At 48.5% G+C, this 17,398-nt stretch overlaps 1 protein-coding gene across 7 annotated transcripts in view; it reads left to right on the top strand.

Annotated features, from left to right (window-relative positions):
- PRKDC (protein kinase, DNA-activated, catalytic subunit) overlaps positions 1–17,398 on the top strand; it is a 150,452-nt gene that overhangs the window by 73,428 nt on the left and 59,626 nt on the right. For all 7 annotated transcript variants that reach the window (XM_068525884.1, XM_068525885.1, XM_068525882.1 and 4 more), the window contains exons 39-48: positions 403–570; positions 3,283–3,410; positions 6,901–7,108; positions 9,899–10,077; positions 11,300–11,468; positions 11,645–11,710; positions 12,841–12,913; positions 13,889–14,037; positions 15,564–15,698; positions 15,952–16,071. In XM_068525884.1, the coding sequence (XP_068381985.1) occupies positions 403–570; positions 3,283–3,410; positions 6,901–7,108; positions 9,899–10,077; positions 11,300–11,468; positions 11,645–11,710; positions 12,841–12,913; positions 13,889–14,037; positions 15,564–15,698; positions 15,952–16,071 (1,395 nt within the window). The remainder of the gene's footprint in view (positions 1–402; positions 571–3,282; positions 3,411–6,900; positions 7,109–9,898; positions 10,078–11,299; positions 11,469–11,644; positions 11,711–12,840; positions 12,914–13,888; positions 14,038–15,563; positions 15,699–15,951; positions 16,072–17,398) is intronic.

Genomic DNA, 17,398 nt, shown 5'->3' with positions numbered 1-17,398 from the left:
GGAACCGACCTGCTACCCAAGGGAGGAAGGAAGCACACCAAGTGCCCTGGAGCCCTGAGTTCCGCAGTCGCCCCGTAGGGTATTCACGATAGTCTTCCCTCACAGAACTCAGGCAGCACACTTCTAGTAGAGGCTGCGTTTGCAGAGGAGATTCACACGCAGAGTCGGGCTGCCCTGTCCTGTGCTCACACGGGACAGCCCTGGCTCAGCCCGCGAGCCCGAGAGTGGAAGCCGAGGGCCGGGACGCGTCCCGCTGGTGGGTTGGATGCCGCCAAGGAGGTGTCCTGAAGTGGGCACGGCGTCCACGCGTGTGGTGCTTGCTCGGCTCCGTCTTCAGAAAGCAGCCGTTGCGCTCGCTGCGCGGAATCCCGAAGCCAGTCTCATGTTGCGCTCGCTCTGCAGGGCCAGGCTGTGACTCTGCTCCCTTTCTTCGCCGATCTCACTGGAGGCCACCTGCAGGAGCTGAAGCACGTTCTCGGGAAGCTCATTGTTTCTAACTTCCCTATGAAGTCTGAAGAGTTTCCCCCGGGGACCCTGCGGTACAACAACTACGCGGACTGTGTGAGGAAGGTTAGTGTTTAGCAGTAGCAACTAAGATTAAGCCCTGCTGGTTCCCTGTTACGTTTCTTGGTGAAAAGAAGTAAGTGAAATATTCAGAGTCAGAGAGTGTTCACACTTTAAGGATTCATTTTAACTCATTTTGAAAGCTTGTTGTCTGGAGGCTGATGGCGTATCTGAATCCTTTGGGGCTGATTTTTTCCCCCATTTAAAAATTGTGGAATATTTTACGTGTAATGTATACGCTTTGAAGAATAATACCGAAGAGAGCTAAGAAATAGAATATCACCTATATGGTGCAGTTTCTGAAGTTTAGTTGACTAGTGGTCATCTGAGAAATATCTAGTGGTTATCACTTAGTTAACATACAGCGTAAGTTCCCGAAACACCGGGGGCTTAGCCAAGGAGCTAGGTTCTCTCCCTCCTGTACAGTTCTAGATCCTCTACAGGGACCCCGTCTCCTTTACCTTCTTCTCTGTCGTCCCCCGCACGTAGCCTCTACCTTGTCCAGGTTGGCTGATCCAGCTCCTGTCTTGTCCCTTCTAGCCAGCAGGAGGGAGGAGAGGGCAGGAGAGAGCATCCCTTTCCTTTAAGGGCTTAATCCAGACCTTGCACGTATTAATTCTGCTGATACCCGACTCGCCACATACACGCGAGCGAGACTGTGAATGTTCTTATTTTGGGCAGCAGTGTACTCGGCTAAAACTCAGGGGCCAGCCAGTAGGAAAAACGAGAGAATCGCCATTGGAGGGAGGGTGGGTGGTGGTCGCCCATACTCGTGATGGACTGAGCCCTGGGCTCAGGAATAATGAAGACAGTGTCTTTGTTTTCAAGGAGCTTATAGTAAAGCAAGGAAGAAACGATGATTAAAACACACTGTATAAGTGCCAGGGTAGAGATACGCATACTCTCCAAGGATGGCTGCACCAGTGTATCCCATCCCGCATGTTTTTATGGTGTGACTTTCCGTCACATGGGGAAAAAAGAGACGTCATATGTTTTGAGCAACGTAGTCTGATTTTTCTCCTGTTGCGTATGGGTTGTCCTGAAAGATCCACTAGTAACAAGAAAATAATACAGTGGAAGTGATGCTTGTGATTCTAAGTCTAGCCTTCAAAGGTTTCCAGCTCATTCCTGGGTCTCTGGTCTGTGGGACCCAGTCACCATACTGTACAGAAGCCAAGCAGCCCCACGGAAAGGCCGTCTACAAACCACCCATCCACACGGATTCTCTCCGCCCCATCCTGATACGATTGTTTTCTTTCAAACCTACAGAGAAGTTGGAAGAATAGTAAACAAGCATCCATATAACCATCTCTTGTATTCAGCAGTTAACTTTTTGTCATATTTGCTTTGTGTGTGTGTGTGTGTTTTGGCTGAAACACTTGTGAGTTAGCTGCAGACATCCTGGTGCTTCACTCCTGAATGTTTCAGCAGCAGTTCCTGAGAGGCAGGCACCACGCTGTTACCAGGCCCAAGAAAATTCTCGCTGCTCTCAGACCCTGTGCTGTTTCGTCCACGGTCACGTTTCTCCAGATGTCCCTGTGTTTGGCTGGATTTTTCAAACCAGGATCTAATTAACGATTGGCTCGAATGTCATGTCTCTGGTGTCTTTAAATCTAGGACTACTTCACCCCCATCCCTTTTATTTCTCTGCGACATTGGGTTTTGGAAGTAACCCTAGCACGTCTCTTGGATGCTGTCCCATTTGTCTGATTGCTTCCTTGAGGTGCGTTTTGGCTTTCCTCACCCTCTGTGTTTCCTCTAAACTGGAAGTTAGGCTTCAAGCTTGGCTGTGAGATTCAGGCTAACCTTTCTGGCAACAGCCCCACACCTGGAGGCAGGTGTCGTGCACGTCCCCTTGTGAGCGACCTCGCATCTGGTGGCCTGGGTGACGTGGTAGCCTCCTCATTTCTCTGTCGGATGGTGTGTTCTTTCTGCACCGTCATGCCAGTGCCATCTGAGTTTCCTGCTCCCCCGCGGTCTGCCAGCAGATGGTTGTCACGTCCACAAAGGTTCTGAGTAGATCTTTAGTACTTTCCCTTAACGTAAATGCAAGTGCAGACAGTCGCGGCACCTTTGAAGACAGCTTCCAGTCTAAGAAAGATGTAAACCAACAGGAGAAAGGAACTCAGAGGGAACAGAGACAAGGTGAGATAAGAAGGTCGAAGAGACTGTTCAGAGCAGCTGCAGAGAGGAGAGACAGTGTATCAGGTGCGTGAGCTAGGACAAGAAGGCGCTCTTGGAAATTCAATACACACGAGCAAAACTAAAAACCTTCACCAAATGGAAGGTGAGCTTGCAGCTGTCTCCTAGAGAGCAGAGCAAAGGGGCAAGGAGATGGAAGATGGGAGGTGAGATGAGAACACTGGACCCACAGCCTGGAGTGTGTGTGCTGTGCAGTGAGGCTGGTGTGAAGGGCGCACGCTGCCGCCCCCAGAGGGCCCGGAGCCGGGGAGAGGCCTCGTGGAGGTGAAGAGAGGACCCCAAACACGGTTAGAGGAAGAACATCTGCAAAACTTTGAGAGAATCAAAACTCAAATATTTAACGAACATTGTTATGTGCCAGGCATTCCATAGCTGCAAAAATGACATATATTAGCATTTGTTAATCTTTGTGAAATTGTTATAATTTGCTTTCCCTGTTTATTTGAACTGTCAAAAAAAATCCAACGCAATTATTATTATTATCATCATTATTATTGGTGTGTGTTTCTTCTCTAGCTTCTGGATGCGTTGGAGTTATCTCAGAGTCCCGTGTTGTTGGAGTTGATGACAGAAATGCTTTGTCGGGAACAGCAGCATGTTTTGGAAGAATTATTTCAATCCACTTTCAGGAAGGTAGCCGGAAAGTAAGTCATTCCGAGTCTGGGATTCCAGGAACCATGTGTGTTTCATTTCTGTGGGAGAGTATCATCTCTGTTCTTGCAAACGATGAGTGCATTATTTCAGTAGATGCAGATAAATTTTTGACAGAATCCAGCGCTCATTTACTCATTGATGATAAAACTTGCAAAAGGTCATCTATGAAAAACCAATAGCCAACAAAATATTTAGTAGTGAAAGGCTGAATTTTCCTCCAAAGTTGGGAACAAGGCGAGGACGTCTGTTCTTTTCTATCCAACATAGTCCTGGAGGTCCTAGCCATTGCAGCCAGGCAAGCAAAAGAAATAAAAGGCAGTCAACTTGGAAAGAAAGAAGTAAAACCGTTTTTACTCACAGATGGCACGAGGTAGAGAATCCTAAAGATCTACAAGAAACTATGAGAACCAGTAAACAATTACAGAAAATTTGTCGGATTCAGGATACGTATTCTAATGTCATTGGTGGTTCTGTTTATGAACAGAGAACATTTGACACTATAATTACAAATGTAATACCATTCATGATAGCACCAAAAAGAATAAAACACTTGGGAATAAATTTAACACAAGAAGCACAAGACTTGTACACCAAAAATTACAACCTGTTGCTGAAGGAAATTAAAAAATTAAAGATCTAAATAGATGGAGAGATAGTCCATGCTTGTGAGTTGGAAGATTCAATATTGTTAACATGGCAGTTCTATTCAAATTGCTAGATTTAATGCACTCCATATCCAGATTCCAGCAAGCCTCATTTTTTGGGTACAGGAATTGACTAGCAGTTCCTAATATTTATAGGGAAATGCAAAGTACCCCTTAACAGCCAAAACAATTTTGAAAAAGAGAGACAAAATTGGAGTATTTTTCACATCCCAGTTCTAAAACTTACTCCAATGCTACAGTTGTCTCTGTGAAAATTAGTTAGTATTTTTTTTTTAGAACTTTTAAAAACAAAACAGAAGTAAATTTCAATCAGTGGCAGTTGTTATTCTTTTTTTATGTTCAAACTGTCCCATCTGTGGCAGTGGGAGTCCGTGGCGGCCGGCTCCTAGGTTCTTGGGCAGCCTTCCTTAGTCTCTGATGTCTTTTACGTGTCTTCTGGCTCAGCAGATCACCTCAGGCTCACCTTGACCCAGAGTCAAGCCGTTTCTCTAGAGAGCCCTGTGAAACGGCACTTAGAGACCACAGGCTGGGTCCTCAGCGAACTTAGTGCTACTGGGTTATAGCACTACTACCGGTTAGTGCTGTACTGAGGAATAGTTTTGTTTGTTTTAAGGAAAAGAAAAATATCCTGATACTTTCCTTTCAATCTTAACATTATGGGTTTTTTATTACTTTTATTATTTTTCCCTTACATTGTAGATTTTAATTTTTTTCTGTTCAGTGTTGTTTTGTTTTTTTTTTTTTTTGTTTTGTTTTTTAATAAATTATTTTATTTTATTTATTTATTTTTGGCTGTGTTCTGTCTTCGTTGCTGCGCATGGGCTTTCTCTAGTTGCGGTGAGCGGGGGCTGCTCTTCATTGTGGTGCGCGGGCTTCTCATTGCGGTGGCTTCTTGTTGCGGAGCACGGGCTCTAGGCACGGGGTCGTCAGTAGTTGTGGCGCACGGGCTCAGTCGCTCCGCGGCATGTGGGATCTTCCCGGACCGGGGCTCGAACCCGTGTTCCCCTGCATTGGCAGACGGATTCTTAACCACTGCGCCACCAGAGAAGCCCCAGTGTTGTTTTTAATAACATTTCACCAGTATTTAATTGCTTTATCCTATAATACACATAAAATATTTTCAAAACTAACACTACCAGTATTACTGCTAAGAATAATCATAGCTGGATGAAGTTAAAATTTTTAATTTTATTTATAATTTACTTAGAATATATTCTCTGAGGATATACAGTCAAATTTTGTGTTCCAGAATCACCTGAGAGTGTTTTTCAATGTGCAGTTATTATACCAATTCATTAGGTATGCTTTAATTCATTTTCAGATCTTAGAAGTTTTTTTTTTTTTTTTTGACCTAATTTTCTTATTGAATATGTAAAATACATACGTGATTTGAACGTTAGAAGTACGTAATGCGCTACATTCAGGAGCCTTGCTTCTGTCTCTTCCCTGTCCTATCGTCTTCTGCCCTTTCACCTTTTTTTCTACTTCATGTTTTCTACAGATCACACTAAATCAGCACGTAGAGATCTTCTGCTTTCCTTTTTTTTTTTTTTTTTTTTAAACAACTGTGTAATTATTCACTGTGTGGAAGTACCAAGTATTTTGAAGCAGCCCCTACTGGTGGGCTTTTGGTCAGTCTTTTTGCTGATAAGAATAACGGCATAGTGAATAGCCCTGTGCACATGTCATGTTGTATTTTGCCAGTGTAGCTTTGGAGTGGATTTGTAAATGTGAGTGAAAAGGTAAATGCATTTGTGACTTTGCTAGATATCACCACATCCCCTTTTGGGGCTGTATTATTTGCATTCCTGCCAGCAGTGGATGAAAGTGCGTTTCATCACAGTCTTGCCGATAGACTATATTGTCAAACATTTGGATTTTTTCCAGCGTTAATAGGTGAGAAAGGATTTCTCAGTGTTGCTCTAATTTGTATTTCTTTTATTGTGAGTAAAATGGAACATATATTCATATATTTAATGCTCACTTGCATTTATTTTTCAGTAAACCATCTGTTGGCCCATTTATGCTCTTTTCCTTTGCCTCCTCTTTCCTTTAGCTTTCTGTGTAAGGGCTGTGCATCTCCACTGTGCTCAAAGCAGGATGCTCCTTGAGAGAACTGAAATCTAGGACAGTGTCCAGATGAATATTGCAGAGCCCATGTAGATCTAGTGGTGTCCTGCAACCTCAAATTTTTGTGACTGAATTACCTTCAAATCCAGTATTTTTGCTCTGGGTCATAGCTAACTTCTGAGCATCGAGATTTTAGAACTGGAAATGATTTTAATGATCATTCAGTCCTAACCTCTTATTTTTATAGGCGGGGAAGCTAACGCTATTCTTAATTAGTAGATTTGTAGACGGAATCGTATAGGTGATCATTCATATACCGTATTACCCAGATGAGAAAACAAAAGGCCAGCTGAATCATCTCTGCCTGGGAAGTAGGAGTGGTGGTTCATTACTGAGGAAGAGGCTGGAATTGTCTGATGAGGATTCATGAGTCTCAGGCTCTGGGATACATGATGGTGTCGAGGCTGAGTCTCTTCCAGAGCCTTCCAGAAAGACCATATTGAAAGTAAATGAAAAAAGTTCTTTTTCCTAATGCCTAAACAGGCATGAGGATTTCTGGGGATGAGTAAAATAACATGACTTACGTACAAATGCTTCTTGTATTTCCTGGTTTTTATACATATAATCTTTAAAGGTATTTTTCTAATTCATAGTCATGGGCATTTACTCTGCTTGTAATGTAGTAGGCCATCATGAAATATTTGTTTCAAGCCTGAATGTGCATGTCATTTTCTTTTTTTCTTAGGAGTCCATGTGCAACACAGTTAGGCCTTCTGGATAGTGTGCACGGGATGTTCAGGAGGGATGACCTGCTTCCCAGCGTCACCCGCCAGGCGGCTGTGGACCGAGTCCTCCTCACTCTGCTGTGGCACTGTGACCTGAATGCTTTGAGGGGCTTCTTCTGCAAAGTTGTGGTGGACGCCATTGATGTGTTGAAGTCCAGATTTATAAAGGTATCATGGTCTGTGATTAAATTGAACGTTAATAAGAGCTGACAGACCTCCGTGGTCAGTGTCGTTAGAAACTGCCATGTGTTCAGTCAGGGGCGTCTGTAGCTCAAGGAGCGTCCCCTCCATGTCCTGATCTCAGCCTGCAGGCATGTGGTGTCTGTGTTAGTTTCCTCAGGCTGCTGTCACAAAGGACCGCAGATGAGGCTGAGAACCACAGGCCTTTATTTCCTCATAGCTCTGGAGACCAGAGGTCAGAAACCGCCTCCTGGGGCTGCACTCGCTCCGGAGGTTCTGGGGAGAGGACAGCCCTCACTCTGCTCTGCCAGCCTCTGGAGGCACCAGCGTCCCTCGGCTTGTGGCCACATGGCTCCTCCCGGTGCTGCTCTGCTCGCTTGGCTTCGTCCTCCTCCTCCTCCTCTTCTTTTTTAAAAAATCCGCTGTTTTTCTTCTTTTATTGAAGTGTAGTTGACTTACAATGTTGTGTTAGTTTCAGGTGTACACCAAAGTGATTCAGTTATACACGTACATGTGTCTGTTCTTTTTCAAATTCTTTTCCATTATGGTTTATTACAAGGTACTGAATGTTTCCTGTGCTATACAGTAGGTCCTTGCTGTTTATCTGTTTTATGTATAGTGGTTTGTATCTGCTAATCCCAAACTCCTAATTTATCCGCTGTGCCTCCCCTCCCCCTTGGTAACCACAAGTCTGTTCTCTATGTCTGTGAGTCTGTTTCTGTTTAGTAGGTAAGTTCATTTGCATCATATTTCAGATTCCACATATAAGTGATACATATGGTGTTTGTCTCTCTCTGTCTGACTTCACTTAGTATGATTATGTCTAGGTCCATCCACGTTGCTGCAAATGGCATTATTTCATTCTTTTCTTGGCTGAGTAGTATTCCATCGTATCTGTGCACCACAGCTTCAGCTTCTTTATCCACTCCTCTGTCGACGGACATTTAGGTGCTTCCAGCTTCCTCAGTTCTGTCTAATCTCTCTCTGCCTCCTGCCTGTAAATATGATTGCATTCTGGGCCCACTTGGATAATCTTCTCAGGGTCCTTCGCTTCATTTCATCTGTCTCATCCCTTCTGTTATACAAGGTAACAGTCACAGGTCTGAGGCATTGGAATGTGGGTATCTTTTTGGGGCTACTATTCAGCCTGACACGGTCTAAACCCATTACGACATCGACTTTTTAAGTCCAAAAGCTCATCTAAATATTATTAGCACAAAGTCCCAAATCTCATCATCTAAATCATATAAACCACCTATGGGTGGGTTTTGGGTATGATCCATCTTGGGACCAAACTCTCTCCGTTTGTGGACCTGTGAAACTAGAAAGCAGATTATTTGCTTCCAGAACACAGTGGTGGGACAGGCATAGGACGACAATCACAGACATTCCTGTTCCAAACAGGAGAAAATGGAAGGAAGGAGTTTGTTTTTCAAAGCAGTTTTAAAACCTGGCTGGGCAAGTCCATTAGGTTTCAGGACCCGGGAGTAATGCTCTGTGGCCTGGCGTTCTGCCTTCTGGGCCAAAGACTCCATCCTTGGAGCCATCCTGCTTTGTTCTTGAAGGTTAGCATTTGTTTGCAGCTGAGTAGTTTTGTCTGTTTCTTGCCTGTAGAATTTTGGGAGTACAACATCCTTTTTTCCATTTCATTTTGTCTCTGTCCCTTTCAGTTCAGCTGGTAATAACATTCTCAGAAACCTTCTGTCTCCCTCGTGCTCATCCTGGAGATTCCCTCCGTGAGACAGGGGAGTCCCTTCCCTGTGCGCGGCTGCTGTGAGGCGGCTGAGCGCAGCCGTGAGCCACAGGCGTCGTTTCTTCAGCCATACCCTCAGTCTTCTCGCCAAAGCGTGCTTTCCTAACAGCCAGTCTCCTGACGTTAGTGTCTTCTACAGTCTGGATGGGCTGAGAATTTCCCAAATCATCAAGTTCTGGTTCTTTTTGCTTAACAGTTTTTGTCTCAATTAATTTCTCGCACCTCACATTCTGCTGTAAGCAGCAAAGAAGCAGCCAGGCAGTACCTCCAGCAAATTTACTTGGAAATCCTCTCAGCTCAGCATTCAGGTGCATAGCCTGCAAGTTCTGCTTTCTGCACAACTTCAGAACACTGTTCAGCTAAGTTTTCTTGTTAGCCGCCTAACAAGGATCCTCTGTCCTCCAGTTTCCAAAAATCTGGTACTTACTTCCTTTTGAGACCTCACCAGCAACTACTTTAATGTCCATATTTCTAATAAAAATATGTTTATGATGATGGGCATTCCCTAAGACAACACTGGCTTTCTGTTCACTTCCTTCTGGGTCCTCACCAGCAGTGCCTTTAATGTCGATATTTCCTAACAGTGGTCTCTACAGGGCAAGCTAGGCCTTTTCTGTCATGCATGGCAAAAATTTTTTCTACCTCTACCCTCTGTTCAATTCCAAAGCCACTTAAGGTATTTTTTTCATTTGTTACAGTAGCGCTCCAACTTTTGGTACCAAAATGTGTCTTAGTTTCCTTAACCTGCGGTAATAAATTATCATAAGCTTGGTGACCCAGAACAAAAGTTTATCCTCTCACAGCCTTGGAGGCCAGAAGTCCCAAATGAGTTTCACTGAGGTGAAGTCAGTATTTGCTGCCACACTAAATAGAACACATCAATACTTACATCCACGTTTTAGCTCTTGGGCTACCTCTTGTTGAAGTGGTTTAACATCTTTGTTAAAATTACTTTCAATGTAAAGGGCGTTGAGTATTAAATTTGATTTATTCAGTAAAATATTTTTCCTGTTATCTTTTGTTAGCTGAATGAATCTTCCTTTGATACTCAAATCACCAAGAAGATGGGCTACTATAAGATGCTCGATGTGATGTACTCTCGTCTTCCGAAAGACGATGTTCACTCCAAGGGATCTAAAATCAATCAAGCATTCCACGGCTCGTGTGTCACAGAAGGAAATGAACTTACAAAGACCCTTATTAAGTAAGGTTTTACTTAATTTCGGATTGTATTGTTAATATTTTTGATACATATATCTTTACGCATGTATATAACGTGAATAAATGTTTAAACACTGAATTTTTAGTTTTCCTATGTACAGACTACTTAGATGGACTTTAATTCAGCATGTTATTGGGTAACGTTTTACCCTATACACATCTTCTATACAGAGTAAAGCTCTTTTTCTTTTACTGTTTTTTCCTACTATTTTTTCTCCCTCAATAGCTTGATATGTTTTTAGTGGTATGATTTACAGTAAGGAGGGATTTAGTGTATTTTATTTTTTCTATCATTTGAAATTAAAGGAGTGTTAAACACTTCCAAGCAGGTGTTTTGTAACGCACAGAGTAGTCAGATACGTTTTCTCTGAAGCCGGCCTTCTGGTGAGGTTCCTCTTAGTGTTGAACACCGATGTGCCAGGTCTCTGCAGACTCACCTCTAGCTCCTCTGACCCTCTCCTCACGTGTCCTCCTCAGTGGATGACGTCGTCACCACGAGCGTCCTGGGGGTCGTGTTATTTTTCCTTCTGAATCTCTTCAACCTCTGCACACACCCTGCCGGCCCCAGAGCTGGTGGATTTGTGTCCGCGGGGCTCCTGGCACAAGTGGCTCGTGTGGCACTGGGGTTGCTGGTGAAGTGCCGCAGGGGCCTCCTGCGTGATGGGTCTCCTTGCCCCGAGGCCTGCCGCTCTCAGCCCCGCTGCCAGAGTGACCGTCCGTATGTTACAGGAACCCGACTGTTTTGTTTCCCAGCCTGAAGCCCTTCAGAGGGACCGCGTCCTAGTAGCAGGGGCCGGCAGGCTTCTCCCCTCGAGGGCTGGGCGGTAACCGCTCCGGCTTCCTGGGCCCCGTGGAGCGGCCGGCAGCAGCGTAGATGAGGGGGGGCCGTGTCCGGACCGCACCGTGCTCGCGTGCTCGCGTGCTCACGGGGGCTGGCCGCAGCCGGCAGGGCGAGACCGCGCTCCTGGGTGTGGCTGGCAGCCGCCCACCCCTGCCTCCGCCGCTGCTGCCCCCCCACGCCCTCGCGGTGCCCGCGTGCCGCTTCCCCAGGGTCGGTTCAGGCCCGGCCTGCTGGAGCCCTTCCTGCCCCTCAGGCTGGGCCGCCGCCCGCCCGGCTTGTTGCGGCCCCCGTAGGTGTGGGTGTGGGCGCCCGTGGGGCCGGCTCACCCCGCTGGATGGACTGACGCTCGCCCGGCCGCCCACAGGCTGTGCTACGATGCCTTCACGGAGAACATGGCGGGGGAGGCCCAGCTGCTGGAGCGCAGGCGGCTGTACCACTGTGCCGCCTACAACTGCGCCATCGCCGCCATCCGCTGTGTCTTCACCGAGCTCAAGTTTTACCAGGGCTTCCTGTTCAGTGAGAAGCCGGAGAAGGTAGGCCCCTCCCGGCTGCCGGCCGGGCTGCCCGGGCTCTGCGCCCCCCGGGCCGCGGTGGGTGTGCTCCTCCAGCCCTGCGTGCGGACGCGGAGGGCGGGGCCCTGGGGTGGCGTCAGCGCCCGGCGTCTCCGCCTGGCGCTCAGGCGTCTTCACGTGGGGCTTTGCGTTCACAGAACTTGCTCATTTTTGAAAATCTGATAGACCTGAAGCGCTGCTACACGTTTCCCATAGAAGTGGAGGTGAGTGAAATTTTTCGTGGTGTTTCCAGGCTACGAACACTTAGCACTTAGCACACTTATGCTTATAGAGAAACACACTCATCGCGCTGAACATTAACTGCCCAGTCCTCAAGTCCGCTGTGAGCTGTCAACACTGGCAGCTTCTTACGGTTTGACCTGAGATACGATCTCAGGCAACTACAAAACGGTGGTCATGACTCGGGTTTTCCCTCAACTTGTGAAGGAGAGAAAGTGCCACTGAAAGGAGCTCTTAGGACACATCCCTGAAGTTGTTTTCTGAAGTTCCTCTGGTCAGTGAAGTTGAGATCCACCCCGATGCAGGGTTAGGCCCTGGGGGCCCTGGTGGGAGGCTCGGCGCATCACGGGCGCCGGGAGCACACGTCTTGGGGGGAAGATGCTCTGGCAGAGGAGCCGAGCTCAGCGGAGGCCGGGGGGCTGCAGCCTTCCGCAGCCCGGCAGGCGGGGAGCTGGGCAGAGCGAGCGGGGGCTGGGGGGCTGCAGCCTTCCGCAGCCCGGCGGGCGGGGGGCTGGGCAGAGCGAGCGGGGGCTGGGGGGCTGCAGCCTTCGCAGCCCGGCGGGCGGGGGGTTGGGGGGCGGGTGGGCGCTCTGGCCTCCACCCCTCGTAGTCTGCCTGGTGGCTCACAGGTCCAGGCCAGTGCTTGCTTCCCGCCTTGAGCCCTTTTGGAACAAGACTGGAAAGTTTCTTCTAGGCCTGTGTTCAAAGAACTAAAGACATGAAATAATAAACACACACGTCCATTAAGCCTTCAGACACTTACTGTGCATTACTTGTGGATTCCGCCGCGGCCGTGAGGCGCTGTGACCTGTCGTGACTTTACAGTCCAGGGAGCTGAGGCTCATAAGTGCAGACGACGGGTCCCCAGGCCTGTGGCTGGAGGGGTGCAGCCCACGTGGGTCCCAGAGCCCGAGGGGGGCACCAGCTCCTGGCGCCCGGCGGGGGGGGGGGCCTTCCTGAAGGGCGCCCGCCTGTCTTTGTGGGGGGTTTTCAGTGCTTTTAAGTTTGGTTAAAGTTTTTGCTTAAAAGTTAATATTTGCCAGATTGCTACTAAAATAGAAAATATGTGACCACGATTCTAAAAAGTCTTCAATTGTTTGTTTTTGCCTAATAGGTTCCTATGGAAAGAAAGAAGAGGTACATTGAAATTAGGAGAGAAGCCAGGGAAGCAGCTAATGGGGACTCAGGTAGGACGTTTTCAAAATGATGAGAAAGATTCCAGTAGTTGGTATTTGTTATATAAGTAGACAATACTTTAAATACCCCAACGTTGGAACTGAATTTGAAAATTTTTATTTTCAAGTGGCAAATGGAATTGTACTTTGAAAGAAATGCAGTTAGTTAAACTTTAACAGCACAGAAACATCTCAAGTTGGCCAGAGGGGGCTCAGATGTGGTATGCTTTTTTAACAAAAGCAAGATTGGCCTGCATTTATTTGCTCGTTTTCGGATTATGTTTGTGTGTTATTTAGATACTTTCAGAACCCTGTGTGACAATACAGCCCCATCCTGCCACTCCTCTCCTGCAAACCTCCCATCGGCTCCCACCTCCCCGCTATACCCCTGTCTGCTCCCTGCGCCCCAGGGCGTTTGCTGTGATGTTCCCCCAGGCGGACTAATCTCGGCCCCAGAGGCCAGCATGGCCCCTTCCTCTGAAGGAAGTTCTCCTAGCCTCCCTGTTTAGAATCAACTCTCTCTCCCTCCACACGCTCCTGGTTTCAATTTTTTGCTTAATTATCTTCATAGCTTTTTTTTTCTTCTTCTTGATTTGAGGATAAAATTTGGACCAGTTTTCTGAGTTCCTTAGATACTTTGAAGTAGCTATTTTTCAGTGGCATCTCTTGGCAGCGTTTATGTTAGGCTGTATGGGCAGAGTGTACATCATCAGAATTTTCAGTGCAAGAAGTTCTGTTAGCGTCACATCCAAAAATTGGATCTAGTTCAACTTCATGCCTTTGTTTGCGACAAAGAGTAACTGCTCAGTGGGGACAGAGTGCGAGGAGGTCCCCCCAGGCCCTTTTTGCTTTGTGGACCCGGGTGGTGAGTGAGAACCACGGGTTTGATGAACGCCTTTGGTGCAGGTATCCGGGTATCACTTGAGCGTAGAGAAACCCATTTCTTACTAGTTTGAGTAAATGTAGTTCCTTCTCTTTTTGCTTCAGGCGGCCCGTGTTATATGTCTTCCTTGTCATATCTGGCAGACAGTAGCCTGAGTGAGGAAATGAGTCAGTTCGACTTCTGCACTGGAGTTCAGAGCTACTCGTATGGCTCCCAAGACCCTCAGTCCACTGCCGGCCGTTTCTGGAGACGGGTGATTACCGAATGCTGTTGTCTGGGAGGGAAAGGGAGCCTCGGGGCGGTGGGGCCCCAGCCTCTCGTCCTGGGGTGCAGCGTCTGACCCCGCCGGCACGCAGGGCGGGTTCACGTTAGCCGGGCTCCTCCCGCGGTCAGGTCAGTGTTTGCATCAGAGCCGCGGGAGGGTGAGGCCCTCCCGAGAGAGCTGACCGCGCTGGCTGACTGTTGTCCCCCGCCCCAGGGAGGGGTGTGTGCTGTCAGCGTCCCCGGCCCGAGCGGAAACTCCTCCCTGAAGGGCGGGCTCTGGCGACGGGCAGGGGGTGCACTGGGTCTGACAGCTGCTTTGAGAGGTTGAGCTCAGTCTCTCTTCTGGGGTCCAGCAGCTCACGGGGTCATCCACAGCTCACAGAGCCGCTTTCCCGGCACAGCACTCCGTTTCTAGCTTGGGCTGACCTCACGCTGGTCGTTCTTTCAGAGAGAAACCTCCCCCCGCCCCCCTGCCCCGTCCCAGCTCTGCAGGCGGCCCGAGGCGGTGGCTCTGGCCGCCCGCGTGCTGAGTGGGCCCAGGTACGGCCGCCCGTGGCCACGCGCTCCCTTCCCGCCTCTCCGGGGGCCTTGCTGGGAGCGCCGGTCTCTCTCGTCTCCCGTGACCCTGGTTGTGTGTCGGTTACTGTTCGGTGCCGAGTGAGCCTGCTGTCACCAACCCGTGACACCCCACCTCTCTCTTCTGCCCCAGTTTGTAGACGTTACCCATCGCCTGGGGCCAAACACCACGGGCACGGCGGTTGTGAGAGGAGTGCGTGTCCAGGGCTGTCCGTCTTGGGAGGTGGCGCTCTGGAGTGGTTGCTGCCACCAGGGCCGACGGAAGGACGGGATTCACTGGGGCCGCCTTTATTCCTCTCTCTGCACACTCCCCACAAGCCCTTAGAAGCCCAGGCTGACCTGTATCCAAAGCTGTGCTCTCAGCGTTTCTTAAGCTGTCCTTTCCTGGAAGCGATCTGTGCTAGGAACCACCCAGATCAGCTGTGTGTGTGTGTGTGAAATACACCGTACATGTGTGTAGAACCTCAGTGCAGCATCACACTTACAAAATGATTCTTCCTGCTCTTTTTTCTTAAAAAGGATCAAGAATGTTTTAAAAGTTTTGTTCTATTATTGATTGAAATTTTAGGGCAAATTAAGGAGTTTACAAAGTTTTTCAAAGTACTGAGAAAAATAGGTAAAAATTTATTCTGTAATTCTACTTCAGTAGCTCTACTTTCTACATAAAGTGGCAACTAAGAATGACGCAGGCTGCGGCTCTCAAGATGTAGAGGGTCTGGGCCCGCCGGGACGCACACGTCTGAACTTTGTCCGAAGCGGCCGGTGTCTGCAGTGACACCCTGACCTGAGCGCGACCCTGGAGGAGAGCCGTGCGGCTGGGGGCGAGGGGATGGGATCCTTCTCGAGGAGACGTGAGGTCCCCTGTGTGTGAGCCATCTGACCCGGAGACGCCGAGCGCTCTCCTCTGGGCCGCCATCTCACCGGCCTCTCCCTCCCCAGGAACGTCCAGACCCCGAGGTCCCAGGCGACGTGCTGGAGCTGGAGATGGACGAGCTAAATCGGCACGAGTGCATGGCCCCCATGGCGGCGCTGGTCCGGCACATGCAGAGGCTGCAGGCTGCTCGGCCAGGAGAGGTGCCTGGGCTGGGCCGGGGTTGCGGTGTGGGTTCACAGGCGCGCTGATCTTCCCGGTCTCACTCACCGCCACTCGCCCCTGTCACGCTGAGAGCGAGCAGTTCACATCGAAGACTAAACCGGATTCCATCTCAGACACATGTGATGTCTTGTCACTCGTCTCCTGCCCTGTCATTGTTGTCTCGTAGTGTCAAAATATGAAGCTGTTTTGTTCCGCTTCCTTACTGAAGTAATTTTGAGTGTATTATTTCAGGGTTCAGTGCCAAGAAGTCTTCCTCCATGGATGAAATTTCTTCACGACAAACTAGGAAATCCATCAGTATCATTAAATATCCGTCTCTTCTTAGCCAAGCTTGTTATTAATACAGAGGAAGTAAGTAATTTATGATTCCTTTAAAAATTCTTTGCAATTACATGCATCTACTTAAAAAAAAAAACCCACAGTGAAGAAAGATGTACAGGGTCAGAGCATGGCGTTATTCTCTGAATCAGTTCGCCGACTTGTGTCATTTGTGCAGCATCGTTCTTTTGTCATTTTCTTGTAAAACACGTAAATTAACTTCTTTAGAGTTAGAAGTGACCTGTGTTAGGAAGTATACGTGTTGGCAGTTTTCTTATGGCTGCCAGCCTTCCTGGTTTACGGCAGCAAAGAAAGTGGGGAAAGATTCCTTCGTTGCTGTGTTTATCCGTTGGAGAGGGGGCTGGGCAAAGGCAGAGGGAGCCTCTGAAGGGGGCTGGGAGGAGGGCCTTCGCAGGCAGCAGACGGCAGGCCCCTCAAGGCCCTCGAGCGGAGAAGAGGCCTGGCCTGGGACTGCAGCAGGGCCCCTTCCTCGGGATCACACTTGATTTCTAGCTGCTGGGGCTCAGACAACAGAAACCACGACCCTGTTTGCGCTGGAGCCAGAAGCCCGAGGCCAGGGTGTCGGCTGGTGGTTCCTGCTGAAGCTGTGACTGGGCCTCTCCCAGCTGCTGTGGGCCGCGGGCATTTCTTGGCCTGTGGATGGTCTTCTCTCTCGGTGTACACACCTGTCTCATGTGTAAAAATTTCCCTTTTAACAAGGACACTGTTACTCAGGGTTAAGGCCCACCCTAATGACTTTCTTTTTAACTCGACGCTCTTCCAAGACCCCGTTTCTAAACAGGGTCACATGTACAGGTACGGGGAGTTAGGAGGACCTCAGCATCCTTCTGGGGCTCACAGTTCAGCCCACGATACTTGGGGCTCACACCTGATTTCCAGCTGGTGTTGCTGTGGGTGCTGACTTGCTGGCTGGCAGACGGGAGCTGGCGTCTGGCGTCTGGTTCGATAAGGGGGCTGCTGAGCTGTGCGCACGCGTGTGGCATGAGGTGCCTCTGCAATCACTGCAGGTGGCCCTGCAGCGTCGCACATGCCCAGAGCTCGGGAACGGCGGGGGCCCATTGTGCTGTGGAGCGAAAGATGAGAACTTGTGTTTACAGCTGTTTTTAAGACTTGAGCCTTGAATTTATCCTCTTCTTACAGTTTAATAATATAGTAAAGAAGCTTATGTTTAAAATTTATAAATACACCAGTAGACATACGTGGAGAGTGTAAACTTTTTTTTAACCTATGGGGTACATGATCAAAAAAGATTTGTGACCACACAGATTTAAGCTGTGAGAGTAGATGAGAAAACATTTGGAAAAAGAAGGTGGCAGAGGGGAAGAAGGTTGATAGTCTG

This window comes from Eschrichtius robustus, chromosome 17, assembly GCF_028021215.1.
Source record: "Eschrichtius robustus isolate mEscRob2 chromosome 17, mEscRob2.pri, whole genome shotgun sequence".
NCBI classification, from domain to species: Eukaryota; Metazoa; Chordata; class Mammalia; order Artiodactyla; family Eschrichtiidae; genus Eschrichtius; species Eschrichtius robustus.
This window is presented reverse-complemented; position numbering and strand designations above follow the sequence as displayed.